This window comes from Crocodylus porosus, unplaced genomic scaffold (genome assembly GCF_001723895.1).
Source record: "Crocodylus porosus isolate Cpor-Errol unplaced genomic scaffold, CroPor_comp1, whole genome shotgun sequence".
NCBI lineage: Eukaryota > Metazoa > Chordata > Crocodylia > Crocodylidae > Crocodylus > Crocodylus porosus.
The window spans coordinates 66,901,429-66,925,939 of NW_017728906.1; the positions used below are offsets into that span (position 1 = coordinate 66,901,429).

At 40.4% G+C, this 24,511-nt stretch overlaps 1 protein-coding gene across 7 annotated transcripts in view; it reads left to right on the forward strand.

The window, feature by feature from the left end:
- Window positions 1-24,511, forward strand: part of GPM6B (glycoprotein M6B) — a 164,308-nt gene that overhangs the window by 134,566 nt on the left and 5,231 nt on the right. For all 7 annotated transcript variants that reach the window (XM_019529303.1, XM_019529304.1, XM_019529301.1 and 4 more), the window contains 3 exons: window positions 9,959-10,145; window positions 18,522-18,678; window positions 22,570-22,741. In XM_019529303.1, the coding sequence (XP_019384848.1) occupies window positions 9,959-10,145; window positions 18,522-18,678; window positions 22,570-22,741 (516 nt within the window). The remainder of the gene's footprint in view (window positions 1-9,958; window positions 10,146-18,521; window positions 18,679-22,569; window positions 22,742-24,511) is intronic.

Genomic DNA, 24,511 nt, shown 5'->3' on the forward strand with positions numbered 1-24,511 from the left:
GTGATGGCAGTGTTCTTCACACTCTAATTGAATGCTTACTTTTAGGTATCCTTAGTACCCTACAATTGATGCCTGTGATAAACTTGTAATTGGTATTTCATATTTTAAAGGTTATCCAGCTTTAAAATGAGGTATCTTCAGAACACCTCAAGAATTATTTTAATAGACTGGATATGTATCATTGATTTAAATTCGAAGAGTGTGGTTTTTTTCTATGAATGTATGTTTCTTTTAAGGTTGGAAAAGAGAACATTGCTATAATTTGGTCTGACCTCCAGTGCAACATAAGCCACAGCTTTGCCTAGTAATTTCTGCAAGAGAGGATCTTTATTCTTTTATATCAGAAATTGGATCTTTAAAATGAAATCTGATGATGACAAATTGCTCTCTAATCTTTAGTATTTTCTTCAATTTAATGCTTCCTCTTAGAGGAAAAGGAAAATCTTGTTCTGGTCAAATCTATTTTACAGTTTTTAGACTTGACTAGCTCAATGTAATGAATGACTCAAGCCTAGTTGCTATAGCAAGAGGGGTCATTGTTTTATTTTTAAAGATATGTAGAAAACCCAGCTTCCCATGGATTTTTTTTCTCATACATTTTAGAGAAAGTCTTAAACTTTTTTATATGACCATCAGGGTGTACTTTTTTTCTGTACTGTGTAGGAATTGCTTATTTGTGTAGGTGCCCATAGTGCTTTTACAGACTAACAAAAGCTTTGGTTTTCTAGCCCATTTAAATTTAGCATCTAGTTAGATTGTGATATTTTGACTTGGTAGTAGCTACTACTGAGAGCTCCTAGATCCTCTCTACTATATCCCAGACAGAAAATGGTAGAGAGGAATTCTTCTTCTTCTCCCTATCATTACATAGGAATTTTGAAATTTCATTGACTATTTCCATATGAATGTTGTTATGTGATTACATGTTGTGTAATTAGACTATAGAGCTCATTGTCACAGGATTTCATTTGGAGTAAGAATTTAGCAAGATTGAAAGATTCAGAGCAGTTTAATGGTGATAAATTTCAGAAAGGTATTATTAACTCTGGTGCTTCTGGGCTGAAGCCATTCTGTAAACAATTTGAAAGTGATCTAATGTGGAAGGCAAGTAGCTCTGTCTGCCTTGGGCAGTATTCTTGCCCTTTTCATCTGAAGCATTAAGTCCTTGTTGGAAACTGGAAGCTAAATTCCAAGCCTGAATCAGTACAGTAATTCTTATGCCCTATGATGGGGGTTAGCAACCTAGAGCCCATAAAAGTGGGACTTTGTAGCACTCTGTCATCCAGGTCTTCAGGGGCAGTCACTTTCTCTATGCCCCTGCAGACAGAAGCAGTGGTGACCAGCCCCTAGTGTGTGCCTGTCTACTCTGACCTGACCTGGGTTGTTTTGGGTCCACAGCTTAAAAAAGGTTGCTGACCACTGATCTACAAGCACGGTCTGCAGAGAACATTGTATGCTAAGGGAGTATTGATTACAACTCCTTTTCCTTCTGGGAAGTGATACAAATAAATCTATTCTGGTTCAATTTGTCCTTAACATGCATTGGTATTTGTTTCAACTTTTTTAAAAATCAGTATCCTCTAACTTGGAAAGCAGCACCTGCCAAGACAGAAAAAGTAGCTTTTATAAGCATATGCATAAAGGGAAATAGTCATTACAGTGTTTGGCAAGGCAATCCTTAAAATATCTGGGCACATTACAGAACATACAGCCAGTGCTCTTTGAAAACAGAAAAGGGGTCTGAGCCAATTTTGTCAATACAGTAGTAGCTCCTAATCCTACAAAGACTTTTGGATGTGAATTCTTCAAGCATTTAGTAGCCCCTTTTAATTCACTAAGGGCCTTGTTGCATGATAATTTGGGGGCAGTTGTTGGAGCCCTTAACCCCTGGATTGTCTGCACATTAACACCTTACGTGGTTTTCAGCACTCGTTATGTGGCTCAGTTATGCCACTGCAGTTACGCCACTCTGATCTGCACCACCCAGCTCCTGTTCCATTAAGGTGTGGCCGCTCCCCACAGATGTGTGCCCAAGTTGAAGTCCTCCAGGATCCCAGAACCTCCCATCAGTACAGCAAGGGTAGAAGCCTGTCCTAGCTCACCAGCCTTTTATTGGCAACTCGCAGGTACAGCTCCTAGTCCTGCCTCTGCTCACCAAGCCTCTAATGGGAAGTCAGCTGTCCAGGTGAGGGATGGTCAGAGAAGATTTCTAGACTAAGGGTGTGACTCCAAGCTAGCACTAACAACATTTGCATGGCTCAAAGCATAAGGTGTAACAAGGCCCTAAGTTAGCCTGGTTACTAGGGCTATGCAAAGCTGCGGTTGCTGATTCAATTCAGAGGAGATTTGGCCTGATTTGGTGGCTGAATCTCCAAATCCAAATTGAATCGGGAAGCCTCTGATTTGATTTGGAGAGATTTGACAATTCAGACAGACACAGCTATATACGTTTATTCTACCTACCTGAAGGTACCAGGCTCTTGATCGTTGAGATGGTGGAGCAGATGCAGAATCCCACGGGAGCGTGTGGGGGGTCCCCAGCATGCTCGGCAGTGGACTCAGAAGTGTACCAGAAGCACTCCCAGGTCTGCAGCAGAGTACGTAGGGGACCCCACCTCCCACCCCCCTGGCTTGGTGACTGGTGCCTCCTGGGTTTGGGGGGGGCACCCGATGTCTGGGAGGGCACCAATTGCTGAGCTGGAGTTTGTGCGTGTTGGGGGGGGTGTTCACAAGCCATGCCTCTGGTACCTTGAGGTATGTAGAAAAAACGTATGAAACTGTGTCTATGGCTGAATCACTGATTCTCTGAATCAGAACCAAATCTTCAGATTCGGATTTGGCCAAATGGAATCGGGATGGTGATCCAGATCAGCAAATTGAATCACTGTCCCCTGAATTGGACTGAATCTGAATCGAATACAGCCCACCTTGCACACCCCTACTGGTTACTGGTAATTGTTGCCCTCAATATTATAGTATATGTGCGTGTATTGTAATTTAAGAGTAATTGTTTTAGCTTAGGTTTTAGTTTTAGCTTGAGCTTTAAAGTGAATCATTGATTTGAACAATGACCTGCAAATAATTTTGAAAAATAACTCTAAGATTTTTGTGCCCTGAATGGGGAAAGATAAGAGGAGAAAGGTTTCACCCTGAATTAAACTTATCTTTGTTGCGGTTAGTAGTTTTCCTCACAATCCCCATTATCACAGTCCCTTGGCTGCTGCTTTGAACAATGATCCAGCGTACCCTCTGCTGAGGAGATTTATCAAATGCAGGAGTGTGCTGGAGCCCAGGTGGGAGAGGAGTCAAACTCTATTTTGTCTCGTTACCAGTATGTAACCCCCCCCTCATTTTTTCCTCCCACTATCTGCTCCCCATTTTTGTCTCCTACACTTTAAATCATGGAGTGCATAAAGGCATCAAGAGCAGCAATTTTCGGTCATTTACTATACAGTGAGAAGTGGTGATATTTATCTTCACCAACAGATTTCATTTTCTTGCAAAAAATATATATAGAGGCTGACACTCACAGCACTTTGCATCTTCATGTAACAGGCACATCAGAAAATCCCTAGATACTGAAGGAAATAAGCAAATGAAAAGGGTCCGAGTCTTCCAGTTCACACAAAAATAAGGGACTTTGCACGTGTTTATCCGGACCATTCTTGGATGTTTGGTGACTGGGTTTAAAGTGTGACCTGATGCCTTTTCTGCTTAGCTTATTTTGCTGAAAAAGTGGCTCCCTTGCCTGTGAAAGAGGAGCCCATGTGGCAGAAACTTCCTGAGTTTGGGATCGACATGTTGTGTGCCAGGGTGATTAAAAATAAATAAAACAGCACTAAAAGCAGCAGTGGGAGAGAGAAGTGTGCCTAATCCAGGGGTTGGCAACGCTTTTCTGCAGCATGGCAAAAACACCTGCAGCCTCTGCTTGTAAGATGGTGGTGTGTCAGGTGTGGACGGTGGGGGAGCCACGAGGTTCCTGATCCTTGTTGTGGCAGTGCGGCCCTGGCCACTTCCCTGCCATCCACCCCGAGGTGCGTGCGCCAAGCAAAATGCCTCTGCATGCCTTGCTCTGAAACCTCTACTGGGGGTTGCCTACCCCTGGTCTAAATGTTCCTTTTTCATGAGTAATGTAAAGTTTTATATGAAGAGTGTGATGTGGGAAGCAACAAAATTAAGAAAAAATGACAAGGGGAGTCTGCAGTCTAGTTTCCCTGAAACTCAGATGCTTTCTTTCCCCTGTTTCAGGTTGGTCTCAACTCCCTGGGCTTGGTTTCCTTCTTGACACTTCAGTGTTCCCTAGAAACAGTTTTTTAGATCCAACTTGTGCTAAAACTGTTTTAATCTGGAAGGAAAATTGAACTGTAGATGATAAGCAGGGATCATGGTTTTCTCTGATTTAAAAAAAATAAATAAAAAATCCCCAATTCCTGGATTTAAAAAAATTGCCCCAAATCCACTTTTTTCTGTTTCATTTTAACCATGGAAAAATGTGGATTTTGAGTTACTTTTTTAAATCCTGAAATAGGGCATTTTATTTATCAGAGAAAACTAGGATCCCTGATAAGGTGAGATGTTGGCTAGCGGAACAGCAAACATTATCCTACCCACATCATTTTATTTTACTTTGTCTGATGGGCAGAACCTCCGTATCTGAGCATGGCAGAACCAACCTCAAGGAAAAGGCCCTTAAAATAGGGAGAGTTTGCTGTGCATTTTGTGCACATGTACAGGAGGCTATGTTGCCCCTATTCTGCTTGCTGTTCTGGGATTTGTAATCTCACCCAGTCCTATATCAGCTGGATTAGTTATGGGCTGACAGTTTTGATTTTTAAAAACAAAAAACCCTGCCATTAAATATGCAGTGATTTTTTTTGTTTGTTTGTTTTAAATCCAGAATTACAGTAGCAAACAAGTTCAAGTTAAGCTAGTATTTGGCTCTAATGGAGGTGTAATAGCTAATCCAACATGCATGCAGTATGAACACTTTTGGGCGTATTGCTTAATGCATTTCAAAAAGGGTAAATATATAAACAATTAGTATCACTGGTGGGTTTTTTAAATGTATAGGTTCATCCTCTACCAATTTCCTGTGACTCTAAGTTTCCAAGAGACTAAAAAAGAATAGTTGGTTCCTGTTCTTTCTCTCTTTATTTTTGCCCCTTAGCAAAAAATATTCAGTGTGTGTGTGTGTATGTGTGTGAGAGAGCATTCATTTCCCTAGAGAATAATCTCAGTCCTTGTTTTAGCTGGCTTCTTTCAGAAAGTGTGTTTAAATCTGTAGCCAGGATCACAGGCAGCTTGGGGCAAATCATTGGGCTGTTATTAACCTGCCTCCATGGCAACTGCTGCTCACCAGCCTGAGGACAAAAAATGTTTTTATTCTGCTGAGCCGCACAAAAGGTTCTAGTGATGCTTTAAACAAAATGGCCATTGAAAGCTAGATGCAGTGATGTGTATTTATACTGTATTGGCTTATATTTAAATTTCTTTCCACTGCTGTGTTGGAGTGCATCTAGAGATGAAAGATTCATAGGATTATCCATATGCAAAATATAGACACTGGCAGAATTTTTCTTTAGCAGATTTTTTTTACATCTCTTAATAACTTGCAAAAACCTTGTAAACACTACACTTGCTCATAGTGTTCAGCCTGAAGTCACCAATAGAAAGTTATCAAGTAACTTCGCCTGTTTCATATTTATTTTATAAACATTCACTGCTTCTCATTGGTGTAGTAAATTGTGGTGTGCTGAATCAGAAATATTGCAGAGGTTTATAAGCAAACTGCCAATGATGAAACTCCTTGAGCTAGATCCTCAGCTGATACAAAATGCTTTGGTTCCAGAGACCAGCTGAGGCTGTGGTCCTTTGTATTAATGGAAATTGCATGTTTTCCTGGTATAACCCAAGGTATAGGAAGTTGGGTAGGAAATTTTTTTTTATTGCTTTGTGAAATCGTATATCTGGTTTTGAAATGCTGCTCTTGGTTTTTCTGGCAACGTGTAGGTAAAATTAATATTTTTTTTTAAAAACAGAATAGACAAACTCTATACTGGTTAGGTCAATTGGTGTGGACACAAGTGACTCAAAGTAGAGTACATTCTTTAAGGTTGTCATATGAAAATGAAGATTTGGACATTTGGCAACATACTGTTTCAAAACACTGTTGTGCAAAGCTGATGGTCTTTGATAAAAATTGTTGCAGTATATAAAAATAAGTTCCAGTGAAAAGATTTTATACTTACTGAATGCACATGTGTGTAGTATGGCCTCTTGAAGGCTCAGATCGAGCGAAAACATGTATCCTTCATAGAAATAAGCTATTTACAGTGTTTTCTTTTTTTTTTTTTTTTGCTTGTTTAAAGTTGGGCTTTAGGAATGAGCTGTTTATGCATAGACTAAAGTATCCCAGTTTTCCCAGTAGCCAAGGGCAAATTGGTGGGTATTTGCTGGGACTCTGTGGGCATGTCTACATGTTCATTAATGTGCCATAGTTACATAGCATTGTTTAGTACCTGTAATCACAAGTATTAACTTTATGACTGATTTTTAAGAAACCTCCTAGGAGTTTACTACCCTATGGCAAACTGGGATTCACAGCACAGGTTGCCTAGTTTACTGAAATTACCTAGAGAGCTGCCTTTAGTCCTTGGGCCCATGTGGGTCTAAGGTTTGTGTGGGTGGTTCAGCTGTATCATTCTTCAGTACTGTTTGCCTTTTTGACTTCTAGAGCAGCTCTGATGTTGACTGTAAAGGAGGTCAAACATTTTACCCTTCAGGACAAATGAATCTTATAGCAGCGACAGGTTAAGGGATTGGAATAAAACTAATGGAGAATCTGAAGGATAGCATAAGGAGACCACAGTGTCTGGATCCCTGAACAAATTGTTCAAATAGGAATTGTGAATGAAAAGGACTTGATGATTATATTGTTTCTTCTAACAAGTTTTTCACATCACTGATCATGAGGCACAGCCTTAGAATTTCATAGAATTTTTTTTTTTTTAGGATCGGAAGGGACCTCTGTAGATCAAATCCAACCCCCTGCCCTGAGCAGGAAAGAGCGCTGGGGTCAGATGGCCCCAGCCAGGTGTTTGTCAAGTCTCCTCTTAAAGACCTCCAAGGCAGGGGAGAGCACCACCTGGGTAGAGCTCTCCCACCCAGATGCTTCCAGGCTGCTGTATCTTGGATCCCACAACATTGGCCCCAGTGCTGTTAAGCTTTCCTTTGGGTAGGCTGCAGCATTATTTCTTTGGTTTCTCTAGCACACTGCCTGGACCAGGCCCACTATCAGTTACTCCTTTCTGAAAATGGGACTCTGCCCATATGCTTTTAGTCTCCTGGAACTAATGCTAACCACAGCCACCACCAGACTCTTCAATAGCTTAAGCATGCCCTTTCCCAGAGCAGCACTCTTGTCTACTTTATTTCATTGTTCATGTCTCTTACTTGAAGCAAACAGATGCACATACTTTGTAAGGACTCCAAAAGCCAGTATCTCTTTACTTTTATCCAGCAGAAGAAATGCACAGATGTAGGCATAATGATCACCTACACACATCTCCATGTGTCAGTTCCCTGTCCTGATCCTCTAAGGTGTCCCTTCCCCCACTCATCTCATCAATTTGGGGCTTATGCCCCATGGTCAAGAGCTCTCACTCCTGTGGTTAAACATCTGATCTGCCCCTGGTGTCTCTCATGCATGATTGGTAAGACTTCCTTTTATTACTTCTTGCCCACTTGGTTAAGTGCTCCTTGGATGAGACTTGTCACGTGATCAGGCCTTCACCAGCTAATCTATTACTTTATAATCCTCACTCCTCCAGTTGGACTAGAAAAATGTGTTTGACCCAGGCTGTAGAATCTTTGTCCAAGGCTGTTCCATTTGATTTAGATTATGTTCACCCTAGGCTAGGTGCAAGAATCTGGCATGTTACCCCTTTGCATGTTGTATCACAACATGGAGGCAAAAGTTAAAGGAGACCAATAATCCTCCATTCAGACTGATATTTGCAGCCTGATGGATGCACAGTGTCCCCAGTATGACAGCAAATCAATAAGTTGTATACAGAAAATTTCCCCAAACTAAAAGGTCCCATCTGGTTATCACCCTGCAATATCTGTCATTCTGAACCTTGCTTTAGGTTTGAACTTCTGTGATAAGATGCACACCATAGTGGTTATATTTCCTCCCATAGCACTCTTCTGCATTTCCTGTTCTTCTCTCTGTCCCTTTATGTTAAACCACACACCAAGCTGTCTGTAGTTATTCTGTGGGATATGAAGCCTTACTGAATGGATTTCAGTTCTAGTTTTGACTGAGTTTTCCAGTCTGGTTTCCATATAATTGAATCTTGTATGCATTTAGTGAAGTGACATTTCATCTCAGCAGTGTTTTAAGGATGATGGGACATTTGATAACAGATCTCTACAGCAGAGTTTTATATTGCTAAAGTGGTGAGAGAGCTTTCTGTTGTTGTTGCATGCAAATTATTCCCAAATGCTTTGTAGATGTGTCTATTCCAAAACTCATTCATTACTAGGAAAGGATGTTAAAAATAAATCTGCTTTATTTAGATATAAATTTGCTCATCTTCTTGTGGAATTTGAGAGACAAGAAACTATGATATATATATTCACCAGCTGCCTCTCTAACTTCAAATGGTTTATTATTCATTTCATCCTCTATGCTGAGAGAAGCAGACTGTTTCTGTTGCATTGGTAATTCCATTAAGAAGTATCCTAATGGTTTATGCTTTGCCCAATTGTATGAGATGCACACTAAATAGAGGATGCTTAGCAAACTTAATGCCATCACTGTGAAGTAATGAATTGGTATAGATTGCCATTACCATTATAACGCAGTTAAAGCCATGTTTGTTTCCAATTTACATTTCCCAGTCCTGCAAGCAAATGGATCATCAGGCAAAGCACTCAGTGGGAATCTGGTAGATGCAACTGAATTACCTTTATTAGCGTCTGTAGAGCAAGCGCGTGCGTGTGTGTGTGTGTGTGTGTGTGTGTGTGTGTGAATGTAACTTGATTAACATTAAGTTCTTTTTTTATTGGCATGCTCAGTTCAGTATCCAGCTCTATGGCTCTATCATTGTAATCTTTAGGGAAAGAACAATGTACATCTGTACTATCCATAAAGATTGAAACAAAAACGTGCTGTCTAAGAGTTCAGCTTGGAACTCATTGTTCCTTCTAAAAGGAAATCTCAATTTTAGTTTGATAAATAATCTCTCTTTTTTCTTTTGTTTTTAAAATATATTTTATCCCTTAAAATAATTTATAAATATTCTCTGCCAGTTTTTTCAGCTCTATTCATTTTTTATAACTAAATTATGAAATGGTTCATATAATTTTGTTTCCAGTTCATACAAATAATCGGACTTTTCCTAGAAGCGTAATCTTTAGTCAAAGGAATGTCCTAGAGTTGGATTTTGAGAATGTGAGTATGAACCTTTGACAGTAAAAAATACAAAATACCTTTTTATTCTTCTAGCATGCTTCCTGCTTTTTGCTTTTGCTTCCTGGGTTTAATTAAGGGATATGACGACAATATGACTGACACTAGGTATTGGTAGTACCAGTAAGTCTTAAATGCAGTATGTTTTAAAACTAGCCAGATCTGAAGGTGTTACTTAGCCAAATGGATTTCTATTTTTCAATTTATGGGCTGCCTTATCAATGGCATTTTTTAATTTATAAGCACTCCGTTTATTTTCATCTGTGTGCTTTGAGATCACACAGACAAAACTGAAGGTCACTTCTCTTGAGCAGAAAGTGTTGTCTTGTATCATGCATTCGTTTTCCACATATTGCTTTGCCAATTTTTAAGGCTTGAGAGAGACCCCCAGTTGGTTTTACCAAAGGAAGAGTGAATGTTCTTTTCCTAATAATTTGCTCTTCTCCTCAATAATGCTTTCTTTGTTTTATCTTTTCTGCTTAGGTTGCTTTGAATGTTGCATTAAGTGCCTGGGAGGCGTTCCATATGCTTCACTTGTGGCAACCATTCTCTGCTTCTCTGGGGTAGCATTGTTTTGTGGCTGTGGTCATGTGGCTCTCACTGGAACTGTATCTATTCTGGAACAGCATTTCTCCACAAACACCAGTGACCATGCTCTACTGAGTGAAGTGTAAGTATGCAATGCCTTCCTTTCTTCTACTGCCTGGAAAGAGTTTTAGGAAAGCAGCCTAGGGCCTAAAAAATCAATGGAAAAATGCAAACAGAGTTTTGAGATTTAATGTTTGGATCCATCCTAACTTTGAAGATTAGGATCTTTAAATAATATTAGGCATTTTGCAGTGTATATATAATAAATGGATGTAAATCCCCAAGAGAATGCAGTTTTTTCCTCTGTAAGATCCGGATCAGCACTGACTGCAAAATGGCAGAAGGCAGAGTAGATATGCAACTTTTATAAATTAACTAAATACAATACATAGAGAGCACAAGCTTTCATGGGCTGAAGCTCACTTTAATTAAGCTGTGAAAGCTTGTGTGTGCTTGCTCTTTTCCTCCACCTCCCCGTGTCTTACTTAGTCTAAAAGGTGCATGTCTACCCTGCCTTGTGACTGACTTCAGACTAATGTGGCTAACTACTCTTTGCAAAATTGCAGTGATTTCCAGCCAATGAGAAAGCACTAAAAATATGAAGTTTCAGTATATACCAGTATATATATGAACACTCCATTGTTATGTATGTCCATTCATTAATTGCAATGAGAGCAAACTGTCCTCAGAAAGGGTAGAAATCATCTTGCGTGTAGTGAGTGGCATCAGGCCTATGACCTACAAATAGCCTCACCCCCCCCCCCAAAAAAAAAACCCCTAAACAAAACCTTGGAGTGAGAAATGGTCAAGACATCAAAGGTCTCTTAGTATTGTCAAACATTAAAGGTGAGTTTCACCTGAAGAAAATAAGCAGTTTGATGGTAGAAGTTGCAGACCATACTCTCTCTCCTGGGTAGAGCTATAGGGTTGCCTCTCTAGGGAAGATTTTTACAAGAAACAACCTAGTTAGTGTTCGGAGAGAATGTGATGCAGTAGGCTGAAAAGGGGCAAAAGCAGGGAAATGGAAAATATCCTGAATATCTCATTTACTGCAGATGTTCATACAGAGCATGTACCAGGGCTGGAATACTTGTTCACAGTGCTTTCTTAAAGGAGGAATGAAATGCAAGAGAAAGTAAGTGCCCAGGGTCTTTCGCACACAGGAACAGCCTGCAAAGCAGCTTGTGAAGATTGCTTAGTCTTCGTTTATTCCATAAGGAGTCACTACATGAGGCTTCAAGCCTGTACTTCAAACCTGTGCAACTCTTTCCAGCTGTCGTAGCAGCTCAACAAGTGCTATGAAGAGAAGAGGCACACAGCGTTAATACCATGCCTCTGTCTGAGGAGAAGCATGCTTCACTGACAAAGTGTTTGCCAAAGAGCAGTAGGAGGAACCTTGTGTAAGGGGAGCCTTCCCACTATAATTAAAATCACAACATTGGATGCAACTTTTCTTTCCTCTTGTGTTTGGTTTTTCCCTTTCAGCCCTTATGCTTAGTGACTAGAGGATGGCGTAGGCCAGGACTTGAGTGAAGTCACTGGCAATGCACTGTTGTTCACGCTACACAGGACTGGGCACGGGCACTGTTCAGGACTGGGCCCCGTAGAACTCTGATTGTAAGACCAATACTCTGAAAACCCATGAAGAAAGAAGTGTACTGCTCCAGCTAAAAATCTCAAGAGCTTTGATTTTATTTTTTAAAGCTGAATTAATTCCTGCTAGCAGTGGGAACTAATTTCCAGTTCTGTGCTGTGTAGGTCAGAGGCGGGTGGTAGTGAAGTATTACAGCCTGCAAGTTCAGCTGGTGGAAGTGGGCAGGAGAACTCGACAATCTTGGGGGAGCTCCTTTCTTTCAAGGCACATCATCTCACTCATGACCTTAGACCACTGGCGTGGTATTAATAAGTTTTGGCCAGGATCCTGAAATTTTCCCATCAATTTTCTTTTGAGGAGGACAGTTCCTTAAGGCAGGCAGACTCTAGGAATTTGTCCCCACTTAGCAGCTCAACATGTACTGTATTTTAACACCTACTGTTGGATACCACGTAAGAAAGCTTTTTCCATTCTAATGTGGTTCATTTGGCATTTGATGATGTAGTGGCAGTTTCCCTACCTCCAGAACTTGCCTCGCATCTAATCCCTTTAGTTAAGTGCTAAGGAATGTTTGCTATAGAAATAAAACAACTGTTGCATAACAGACTAAGCTGTGATCACATAAGAGTTAATTTGTTTAGCTGAGCTAAAAAATAGGGGAAATTCAATTGAGTCCATCCTATATAGACTGATGGGGAGCAAGCTTTAAAAGACCTTGTGATAGCAATACTTGGAAGAGCTGTTTTGAATAACTATTTCTCATCAAACCAGTATTGGGAGCCATGGAAACACAAACTAATTGTGTCTCAGGGACATGTGCAGTTGCTACCAGCGTTGCTGTGGATGCTAGCTGTCTGGAAGCAGTGGGAGGATTTGGGGAGGAAAAAAAATGACATCTCTTTGAAGGACAAAAAGGTTTAAAAGTGCACTTAAATAAGCCAGTTCTACTGGAATGTAATTTTAACCAGACTTAATAATCATCTGTCATCTTTGAAACCAGTTGAAGAATTTAATATTGATGTGGAGGCCAAATCCAATGTTCTGAATTATGAAATAAGCTCGTCTTTTTTCCAGTGCAGGTGTGTAGGTGGAGCAAACTCCTAAATTGGTTTGAAATGCCATGATGAAAATAAAACCGCTGCCTCCCATCATTATTTGAGGGAGTGATGGCCTTTTTTCTAACGATAGCTTCAGTATGTGCATCAAGACTTTGCATACATTTTCTTTCCTAAATGACTTTGATTCAGCATCTTTCTTTTCTTTTAAAATAAAGCAAAAAAAAAAAATTATCATTGGAAGGCTGTTCAAGTGTGACTGAAATCACTATTAGACTGGCTCTCAGGTGAGTGGCTAAGAACTGAGTAGGTGAACGTGTAGATCTAGCTATCTTTTAATTTCTGGTGAGCAATTCTTTCAAAACAGGACATAATTATTAGTTATTAATGACACTGGAAAAGCAGCACTGAGTAGTCTTGTTCTGTAAGCAGAATGTTGCAGGTAGTGGTTTTCACAAGAACTAAATTCACCTTCAAAAAATAAGTGTGGCATTTTCACACTAATGACAAGTGATAATTTGGGGGATTTAGGAGAAATGTGAAACGCTTGGAGATTTAATTGTGAAAAACACTCAAAGGTTCTGATGTATCTTCATAAATTGGACAAGTCGTTTTGTTAGACAAAGCACTCTCGTTAGTACTCATTTTTATCATAGGTGGGGAAGAAAAAAGATCATAATAGACTCAACTTAGAAGACAAGGTTGAATCTTAAGGCATTCCAAGTTTTGGGAACTATCAGAAAAACTGCCAGATTTTAGCAGTTTGGAGTTGTGGACATTTTACTTCCTAAAAACTTTTTTTTTTCCCTGGAAGTTGTCGTCGTCATCAGTTCCCCACAATTTTAGAGATGACTCTGGCCAAATGAGACAGCCAAGACCAATCAATTGAAACATCTCGTCTCAAGCAGGGAGTTGGACTAGATGACCCATAGAGGGGTCCCTTCCAGCCCTACAGTTCTGTCTCAGCCTAAGGAGATAGCAGTTGGAATAATTTTAGAAGTGGGATGCAGAGGAATAATGTGGGAAGAATGCTGCAGGCAGCCATCTCTCACCCTTGCCTCTCCCCTGCTTGGCTTGCACAGGAGGCAGCGCACGGGAGTGGTGCAGGCAGTGTTTCGTGGAATGCAAGATATTCTGGGAATCCTAGTTCTTTAGCACAGCACTGGAGCTTGCTGCTGCTGAGGGAAACTTTCACCCCTCTTTTTTGCTGCTGAGGCCCATGTTGAGAAGGCAAAAAAAAATGCTGATTTCAGTGGCAAAATATTGGGCTGATTCTCTTCCTTCCCCTTCCCCCAACAGCAGCAAATTCCACTTTTTCGCTCTACAAAACTACAATTCTCAGAGCGCCTTGTGCTCCGTGATGCGCGCTGCTGGAGCCAAGTGCTTCCTGCAGCTGGAAAATACAGGCAGAGCAAGGAACTAAAAGGTGAGGCACCCCCTCCCCATCCTTCTGGCCCCCTCCCTGTAGCTGGTGCTTGTGGCACATGGCTTGCTCCCCCATCCCATGTTACACCACTGTTGCAACAAGCGTGCCTGACTTACTAGGCCAATTTACAGCCAAACATTTGAACCACTTTCCCTGCAATGCCACTCACAAACCTGTGGCTGTGGTCTGTTCTTTTTGCTGTTTAAGCGTTGTACAATTCTCTTATCAAAGGGCATTTATACACGTGCCTGATGCCTGCTCTGCTGCGCTCTAATTCCTAAGGATTAATTTGATTAATCAAATTAGAATGCTCCAGCACCCCTGGCATTGTGTGTGTGCAGCGTGTCTGCGCTTCAAAGTGGTGTTGGGGTGCATTAGCACCCCCGCTGCCATTTTGAAGCAGGAGACAGTGAGTGCACTGTGCTGTGGGCGTTTTAATTAAAGCATCTTCTCTCTGCACCTCAGAGCATAGGCAAAGATGCCCACAGAGAAGCAGAACTGGAAGGGACTGCCACAGGTCCATTAGTCCAACCCCCACTGCCTTAGGCAGGATCATCCCTATCCAAACTATCTTATACAAACCCATTGTCTGACATCTTAGCAAAGTTAGACAGTCACTCCCGACACAACACAAAATACAACACCCTAACCTGCACAGGTAAAGCAGGGAGGGACCATGCCAACCAATATCCTGATTCTGTAAAAGGTTGTTAAATATATACTTAAAAGAATCCCAGGAAGAGAGCCACATCCCTCTCTACAGAGGAGGGCAAAAAACCCTCTCACTTTTGCACGTTGGCAGTGCACTGTAGCTCAAAGAGGTCAAAACCCTCTTTGATCCTGCCATGAGATTTCAGTGTGCAGCTAGCAATGCCAGCAGTCAGTTGACAAACTGCTCTGAATGAGGTGAAACATCAGTAGGTCCACAAAATGCCTTTTTGGCTGCTCTTGATCACTTCCACTCCTGTATATAGGAGCTGCTTAAAGCATGCATTCGTTGCTCATGCATGCAACATAGGCAAACCCAGGGGTGTTGAGCCTGCTTTATCTATGCTTGAATGCTGTACCAACTGGCTTGTTTACTTGGTCCAACTGCCTGATGACCTTCAGGAGGAAGCACAAGAAATATTGGTGTACTTTGTGTAGGTGAAATTTCTGTTATTTGGAGAATGTCTGGGTTTCACAACCAGAAAGTAAATGTAAGAACCCCAGCCTCATGTACTTTATCTGTTAGAAACTTCACATGAGCATCGTGACATGCCTTTTTCTGAATACCCTTATCAATCATCAAAGCTTTTAATAGATCTTTTTCTAACATCTGTTTTATACATAAACCTAAATTGCGTGTGCCTGGCCATTCCTAGTGAATGACAGATTGCTCTGGGACGATGCCTCAGACATTAGTCTGTATCAGTAACACAGGACCACATTGCAGTCAGTATAAGCCTGTTTTTCATTTCAGACAGTCCACATTTAGCCTTAGTAGACTGTTAGCTGTAATGATATGGCATTTGGGCTGAATTTTCAGGGTTAACTTTGAACACATCATTTGATGATTTATCAGGCAGTCTCAGACGCTTGCATACCTTGAGTAATTCTGATGTCATTAAGATATCTCTGCCACACCATAATGTAGCCAATTAGATGTCACTGAAGGGATTGTAGATGTACCCATGATGCCATCCTCTTGTCAGCTTGCCAAAATACAGCACAGATACAAAAACATGTGGGCACTAGATTGCAGAATCCAGTGTGGATGCCAGATAGAAAAGCACAAAAGTTGGTTTCCCAAGACAACTGACTTTTCTGATTTGGGTCAGAGTGAGACTGATCCAGGTACTGAATAACTACTTCTTCCTCTTTCTGTACACGTATGTCAGTGCATATATGCTAATGAATATAGCATGTGGCCCCTTGATGAGAGGGGTGTACATCAGTCTATCACTAATGCCTTGTAGGAGGCTTGCAGCTTCCAGATTCAATGCTAAGAATGTCTTTGCAGGTAATGGTGTTCAACAAAAATAAAGTTACAGGCTGGCTGTCTCTTGTCTGCCAGCCTCTTGTTCAAAGCCACAATGTCAACATCATCTCAGCGAGCACTGCTCTCTGAGCAGACTGGATTGCTTCAGGTCTGCTCAGCAATGTGAGGACACTTTTTTCAAGGCTATGTAGAAAAAGCAGAATTTCTTTGGTGTTGGAGCATAGGAAGAGGGACCCACCAAGTGTGACCATCTGGTCAGGTCCACACAAAGGGCAAGCCTCTTTGTAAGGGTCCTTTTTTAGGCCCTCCCACCCCAGGGCTCCTCGGTCACTTAGGGAAGTGGTGGCCAACTCGTATGGCCTTGCAGGCTGGAGGAGTTGCACAGGGCCAGTCCACAACCTTGATCTGTTAGCCACATCATTTGGCCTACACAGCTCTGCACGGTTCCAGAAAATGTGGATGAGGGACATCAGCATTAATAGCTGCGGCTCCCGAAGCAGCAGTTAAGACTCTCACCACACCCTACTGCCAGACTTTTGGACCTGTAGGAAGTCCTGTGGGCCAAACGACTTGGTGTCATCTCTTGGCAGCATAACACTTTCCAGTTGTGGAGAACCGTACCTTAGCTTGCTTTTCCATGGGTTACAGACCATGCCATTGGTGGAAGGGCTTGTGTGCCTCAGTGTAATTGGATTAAAGTTCCATCTGAAAATTAAGGCAGTACTATGATGCAGGCACTGAAGGTACTCCCATGCAAGCATAGTGGGACTCAAGCAGGCCCTAAGTAGCCGTACAAATATTTTCCATTAAAAGAATTTCTTGCTAAACCGAATCTATGAAACTCCCCTAAAGTAGCAGAAATTTGCAAATTAGTTTGCTTGGATGGAGGAGCCCAAAAAGGCATATGAATTGGGGAGCTGGCCATGTGCTCTCTGACAGCCTAACCAAATGAACAGAGAACTGCATGGCTGGAATATCAGGGTCCTATTCAACCCATACTATTTCAAATCATTTGTGTTCTTACTGTATCATAAATGTTTAGTTGGGGTCACAATGTCCATATAAAGTATAGAAATAGCTCTGTTTTGCAGGCTTGAAACTGAAGTTTCAAGATCACGACCATCTCATAAGACAGTAGTCAGTATAAGAATCAGAATTACCATATTTGCTTGAATAGAAGATGACCTTGATAATAAGATGACCCCCAATGATTAGAGTCTATGTATGCAAAATTTATAAACGTGTTATTTTCCAGGTATAGAATCTAATTATTGGAGCTTTGCCTTGAATTTGTTCCCCATCCACTGCTATAGTGGGGACAATAAATCTGTAGGATTTAAATCTGTCAGGTAGCCTTTGTTTTCTACTACCCCCTGACTTTGTCCCCTAGCAGCCCCTTCCCCTTTTCCTCACTGTCAGACATTGTTCTCCCTGAGCACATGAGAGCAAGGAGCAAACTTGAAAACAAGAACTTTGAAATTTAAACATGGCTGTAGCAATTTGTATATAGCACTCATGCACTTACTGGTGGTCTAGCCAGAATTGATGCCGCACAGACGGTGACTGCCGGGTCATTTCGAGCTGTGTGCTGAGTTCCTTGCTTCAGCACCGTCTGGCTGGAAACCACATATGAGCTCAAAATGACCCAGCAGGCACCAGCCAGCACAGCCCCTGGCCGTGCTGAGTTTCTGGCTAGCACGTACTGATCTAAAGGGATGCAGCCAGGCTGCTGGCATGTGGCAAGGTGCTTCAGCACCCCCTGCTTGAGCAGCAGCTGAGCAACTCCGTACATGCTGGCCAGAAACCTGTGCTGCCGGGACAGTGCTTGACTGGTGCCTGCCAGGTCATTTTGAGCTGCATGTGCAGTTTCCAGCCAATGGGTGCTGAAGCAAATCGCATGCACTGCCAGGCAGCAGCATAGTGACCCTGCACAGGCCAGGTAGCCACCCTGCATGCTGAGGGGAGCCCAGGTACCCTCTGCTGGCTGGCCATGTGCTAGGTGCATGGCTGCATCCTCCCTAACCTTGCCATCTCCTGTACACTTTCTGAGTTGAGGTAAGTTATATGTGATCACAAGACAAGGCTTGAATATTTTATTCCCCACCCCCTTCCCCCATGCTGAATGGGAGAAAACCTTGTCTTATAATCAAGTCAGTACATTAAAACTCAACTGCATTTGAGTACCAGGTTGGCTCTGCTCAGGTGAAAGTCAGTATCCAGTGTCTATTAACCATCTGTAAAGAGGGGTTCATAGTACCTGTTAGCAATCCTCTTCCTTAAAAATGCATCCACAATGTATCAATGGATTCTTGGCAAAATGAGTTCCTAACATAATTCAATAAGATCTGCTTTGTGTTAATGTGACAAAATATGACAACATCTTTTTCCTCTTTCCATTTTAGAATACAGCTAATGCAGTATGTAATCTATGGCATTGCATCATTTTTTTTCTTGTATGGAATAATCCTTTTGGCAGAAGGCTTTTATACAACAAGTGCAGTGAAGGAACTGCATGGTGAGTTCAAAACGACCGCCTGTGGCCGATGCATCAGTGGAATGGTAAGTGCAACGTTGCAGTGGTCACCTCATTCCCTAAAGTCCAAACAGTAGAGCTCTCTTTGTCGTAGTTTTCATTTGCTCAGATCTTGCCTGCTAAGTTTATACCTTCATGCTTTTGCTCTGCAACGTTTTTGCTCAGCTAAACTTGGAAACCGAGGTGCTCAGAATTCTCATATGGCTCACCTCTTCTTGAAACTGACGCTATCCAAACTTTTTTGATTGACTATTTAGATACTTGTATGGTTCCCAGGCCACATAATTTTGACTTCTTTGTTCTTAATTCAGTTTGAGGAGGATTGGATTGGGAATGAGATTGAGGATGGAATTGGTATTCAGATTGATCAGTTAGAAAAATGGTCTAAAATCTGATGAAATTCAGTAAGGGTAAGTGCAAAGTTCTGTACTTAAGATGGAATGATCAGATGCAAAAAGGGTTGATCAAATATACAAATACAAAAGGGACAAATGCAATCAGACAAATGACTGATTGCATTTGCAGTACTCGGAAAAAGAACCTGTGGGTGACAGTGGGCTGCAAACTGAGATTTGAAAACGCTCTTTAAATATAAAGAAAGGAAGATTCTCAATTGTTCTGTGTGTTTAGGACAAGAAACAAAGGACTTGTGATGCAAATAGATATAAGTTGTATATTAGAAAGTATTTAACTATGAAGGTGTTGAAGCTCTGGAAAAGATTTCTAGAGATCTTGTAGAACCTTACACTGAAAGGAAGGTTAGACAAATCATTTTGTCTGGGATGGCTTGGACAGGGATGGTCCCATCTTGAGCAGGAAGTTGGACTCGATCTCCCGAGGTCCCTTCCAGCCTTGATGTCTATGAAATCTATGAAAACCTCCTGAGGCCCCTTCCAGCTTTGCACATTCGATTAAATTATCTTAATTCTTAACATTTGAAAGGCCTGCACTTCAGGCTGTGAAATTTCTAGTATGTGCAGAGTTAAAAAAGAAAAAAATAGTAATTCTACTGTGTTACATTCCATCTGAAGACCTTAAGATCCTTCATACATTAGTAAATAAAGCTTCGCATATCCAGGCAAATACTGTTGTCCGTTTTCACTGATGGGGAAATAACATAAGGTTGGGTAGGATCACATGTCACAATTGAAATGTTTAAAACCTTTTTAAAAGTTCCAAGCTGTTTTCCGCACTAGTATACTTTTTTATTTTTAACTTATTTTAATACCAATTCACCAGAAGTAAAACTTCAGATTCTCGCCCACATTCTCCCAGGGGCGTACGCTGTAAGAATAGAAACACAAGACCTGTTTTCAAGACAGGTTTTCAAAGCTGTCCTGAAAATCTGATTCAAAGCTGAGAGTTTTGAAAGAAGCTAAGCAATATGACAGATCACCCACGGGAAAGAGTGGGTGAAAAATGAAGAGGCTTTTGATGCGATTTTACATTGCATCTTAATTAAAAAAAAAAAAAAAAAAAAAAAAAAAGAATCTCTGTTGCTTACAGAAAGATTGAGGGTTTTTGGCTGTGAAAAATATGAAGGGAATATTTAACAAAGAGCAATTTTCAACTGCAGTCTTTAAAAATAATAAACATAACATACAATTGATAATTTTCCAAGTGGTAGCTATTCCATGGATGGATGGATGATTGGGCAGGCAAGGGTGATTTTCACAAAACTGTTATGTTTAAAAGTTTTTTAAAGGACCAGAAAACAGAAATACATATACTTTCATACATCTAAGTATATAATTGTGCAATTTAAGTGACTGCGAGCACAAACAATTATTCATCTGCTTAAATATCTGTGGTGCACACAACTATGGTAAATACAAAAGGTATAAAAATATGGCTTTCTGAAAAACGGGCCATTCTTACACAAGTGCAGAGGTAAGACTTGCAATGAATACACCACATGAATCATCATAAAGTGTAGAAAATCTGGAAGCTACATAAGTTATGAGAGTTCTAATAATACATTCACAGTTAAAGTGATGGTATTCATTAAACATAAAAGGAAATGCATAAGTAATATTAACAGATCAAGGCAGTTATAATTTGTGATGCTGTTGCCAATGAATAGAGGTCCCCTTTGTACTGTTCATAGCTGTCTTTTGAAGGTATAATTTTCAGTTTCACTTGCTACTGCAACACGCACACAAAAAAATTCCCTTTGATTTTACCCATATCAGATGTCTGTGAGGTTATAACTTTCCCTTGGCTACATACGATCTATTAACTACAAGATTTTTGTAATTAAAATAAGGGTCTCTTTATCTCATCACTTTGGTTAACAAGCCCTTTTGGTATATGATGAATAGGGTAAGTGAGGGTATTACTGGATGGCCTTAAATAAATCCATAGATCTTAGGCACTCTAGCAAACACCTCCAACTTCTGCTCTTCACTCACAATTTCCTTTGCCTCTCTAACTACAAAATGTATATTGCCAATCGCCAACCATTTAGTTTACCCCCACTGTCTGTCTCAGCCCTGTTGCCATGTCATTTTGTGCTAATGGACTTCTACTACTACAACTTTGACTAATCCATCAGTCCTCTCATAATGACTGAGCTATTCCTCCGCTCTGTGGCGCTTCCTTTTTGAGTCGTCTTCCTGTCTACAAAGGACTTCAGTCTGTTTCCTACATCCGTGTTTATTGAGAATGCACACATTAAACTACATATAACTAGTCACTGCATTAGCCAGGTTCAAATTAATTTCTTCAGTGAAATTATAGAAAAATGTGAAGCAAGCTTTTTTTATTTTTTTTGATTGGCAAGTATCAGGCACAGGTGATCTGTATAACAAAGTTCCCACCACTTGTTCTGTCTGCTGGCTATACACCCTCTTGATTCGTCTAGTAGTTGCAATACATTAAGCACTCCAGAGAAGACTCTGTTCCTGTAGTACCTAACACTTCTGGGGACTGACTCCAGTTGGAAGACCTGGGGCCTGCTACTAGTAAATCAGGCTGAACCCAGTTTTACTGTCGTTGTCTGTAGCCAAGTTTAAATTTGGAGTTGCGTAGGAATCTAATAGTAAAGCACAAAGTACTTGCTCTCTACTTCTGTGGCATCTGGAGGTGGCAAAGCAGTTAGCTTTCAGTGACTGCTATAAAATCCAATTAGGCTGAGAGAGTCTGGATTTACTAATGCCTGCCATAGTATGCAAATCCATTGCTGCTGACTGCAAAAAAAAAAAAGGTTAAAAAAGTTGCCTCTGCACTAAAATGGAAAAAGAGGGAATGTTATAAGGCCATGCTGTGGCACTTCTATGATTATTGCTTTTCTGTGATGCTTCCTATTAATGTTAAAGAGTTTTAAGCATTCATATTTGGCCATATACATCTCAGTTAAAGTTTCTGATATTTGTTTTTTATGCATCCACATTCATTTTCCAGGAATGGGTTTCCTTAAATTTACATTCAAAATACACCAGTCTCTAGGGAGCTGGTTACTCCACAGTTTTCAGCTTTCAGGCACTGAAGTATTTCTGGTATATTTGGTAAATGTTTTTAAAAAGAAAAAAATAGTGGGCAGTTTACTAGTTTGAACTGAAAACTGGGATTTCCTTTGGTTAAGAATTCATGAAAGTAATGAACTGCTGTTTCAGAAGGGCAAGCTGCTTACTCAAAGAGATTATAAGTGTTTGCATTTTAAATTTTCATTAGTGCCTCGGGGGACAAATTGGTTGAAGAAAATACTGAGGAGGCAACGACAAATGCTGACCTGGCCATTTCTGTTTTGCCCAAAAGATCCCATGCAAATTTTTCCTTGTAAATGGAAAACAGCTTTAAATATTTAAGTATCTGGAAATCACTTTTAGGACCCTATTTTTAAGAAGGATCTCTTGGAAAAGTGCATGTATTTTGTCACCTACAAAAAATTAAACATGGAATTTGTTTTCTCTGCCTAGTTTGTTTTCCTCACTTATGTACTTGGAGTAGCCTGGCTTGGTGTCTTCGGCTTCTCTGCTGTGCCCGTCTTTATGTTTTATAACATATGGTCAAGTTGTGAAGTCATCAAATCACTCCAGACAAATATGACAGCTTCAGGAGACCAGATCTGCGTGGATATCAGGCAATATGGTACTTATGTTAATCCTGATTTAAATGCTTTATCTTCTTTCTGTGCTCTATCTTCATTAGATTAATCTCAGCCATATAAGATGAACAAAAAAGCAACAGACTAAAGTATATCTGAATATGTCAAGACTTTTCTAAATAATGCAGATTACAGTGACCTCTTTTCAGATGCATTCTGTTTAAGTGAATTGGCAAGTTACCTGTAGTGATGTTGTAGCAATGTAGCTGCTACCCATACGATGTCAGGGTGACATGCAAATCTAATACGTAAATAATAAAAATAGGTCAATCAGTATAATAAATGCTTTTCTCTAGGGTGGATTAAAATGGAATCTTTTTTTTTTTTTTAAATCGCTTTTTATTTCAAAAACTTTTAAAATTAAATTTGAAATTATGTTGAGGCTTAAAGTTTGACAAGCTAAAAACATGCTGGTTTTTAATTCTTACAGAAACATCTAACTTAAAGTCAACTGAAACTTTGTGCGTTACAGTGGAATGAACATGGATAGTTGTACATTTCTAGTTTCAGTTCGTTGCACAGGAAAAGTCCTTTGCTTTAATTACGTTTGCTTCCAATTTTAGCAAGCAGTTGCAGAGAGAACATTTTCTTCATTTGGACTACATTCAAAGTTCAGAAACTGACTGGGGAAAAAAGCTTTCTTCCTTTTTCAACTCATACTCTATGAATAAAATCCAGGTGCAAGAGGATAAGATGTTTAAAAAAATTGGAGGACATAGATCTTAAAAGTGCCTAGGTCCATAGAGATGCAGAGGTACCTAATGGGATTTTCAGGAACACCTAAACAGATTAGGTATTCAATTGCAATTGATTGCAATGGAAGTAAAATGCCTAAACACAAGCTGGATACTTTTGAAGATCCCTTTACACTTAGCTAAAAAGCCCTTGAAAATCTGAACCATGGTGACCAAAAATATTTTTAGTTTTCACTAAAAAATACAGGTAATGCCTTATTTAGTAAAACGCATTTTAGATTGAAGCCTTATACACTTTCTTATTTAAACAGCATATAAAGTTCAACTATGAAGCTCTTTCTGGAGTTGTACCAATTTAAGAAAAATGTATGTCCAAAGAACCTGCTTATCCAATTGGCAGAGTTAAGACTCTGAGTTATAGTATGAAGGCCAAGTATTAATACACTTTAAAATGGTTACTTTCAAGATAAAATTACTGTGACAATAGGATCTAGTTTAAAAAACTAAAGACGGATAATTATTTAGCACATTTTGGGAGGTAAAAGGGGTTCACTTCTTAAATTTTGTACCTTCTAGAAATAACACAGAAAGAAAGGATTCTTCACCCCCTGCTGTAGGGGTTCTCATTTTTTTAGACTCAAGGCATCCTGCAAAAACTAGCAGCACTTAAGTTTCACTTGCTTTTGACTACACAACTTTGTTTTTGCCAAGAACTCAGACTGCGACAGGTCCGGATGTTTTTGATATCTCTGGATTCATCTTGTAATTTATGCATAGGGGTTTCCATGGCTATCCATGGTAATCTGGTGCGGTACCCTTTGAAAGGATTTCACAGAGTCCCTTGGTTGTGTGTCACCATGCACATGGTGGAGGGCCCTACCACCATAGGTATACTCCCCTTCTGTGGGACCCTGAACACTCAACTGGGGTTTGGTTTGATAAGGACCTACTGAGTTCCTATTGACTTCTTAAATTCTGAACTTTCTCTGAGGCACAGATTACCTCCTACAAGTGCTGAGCATGTGATGGGGCCCACAGTGAGTAAAGCCACCATTTGGC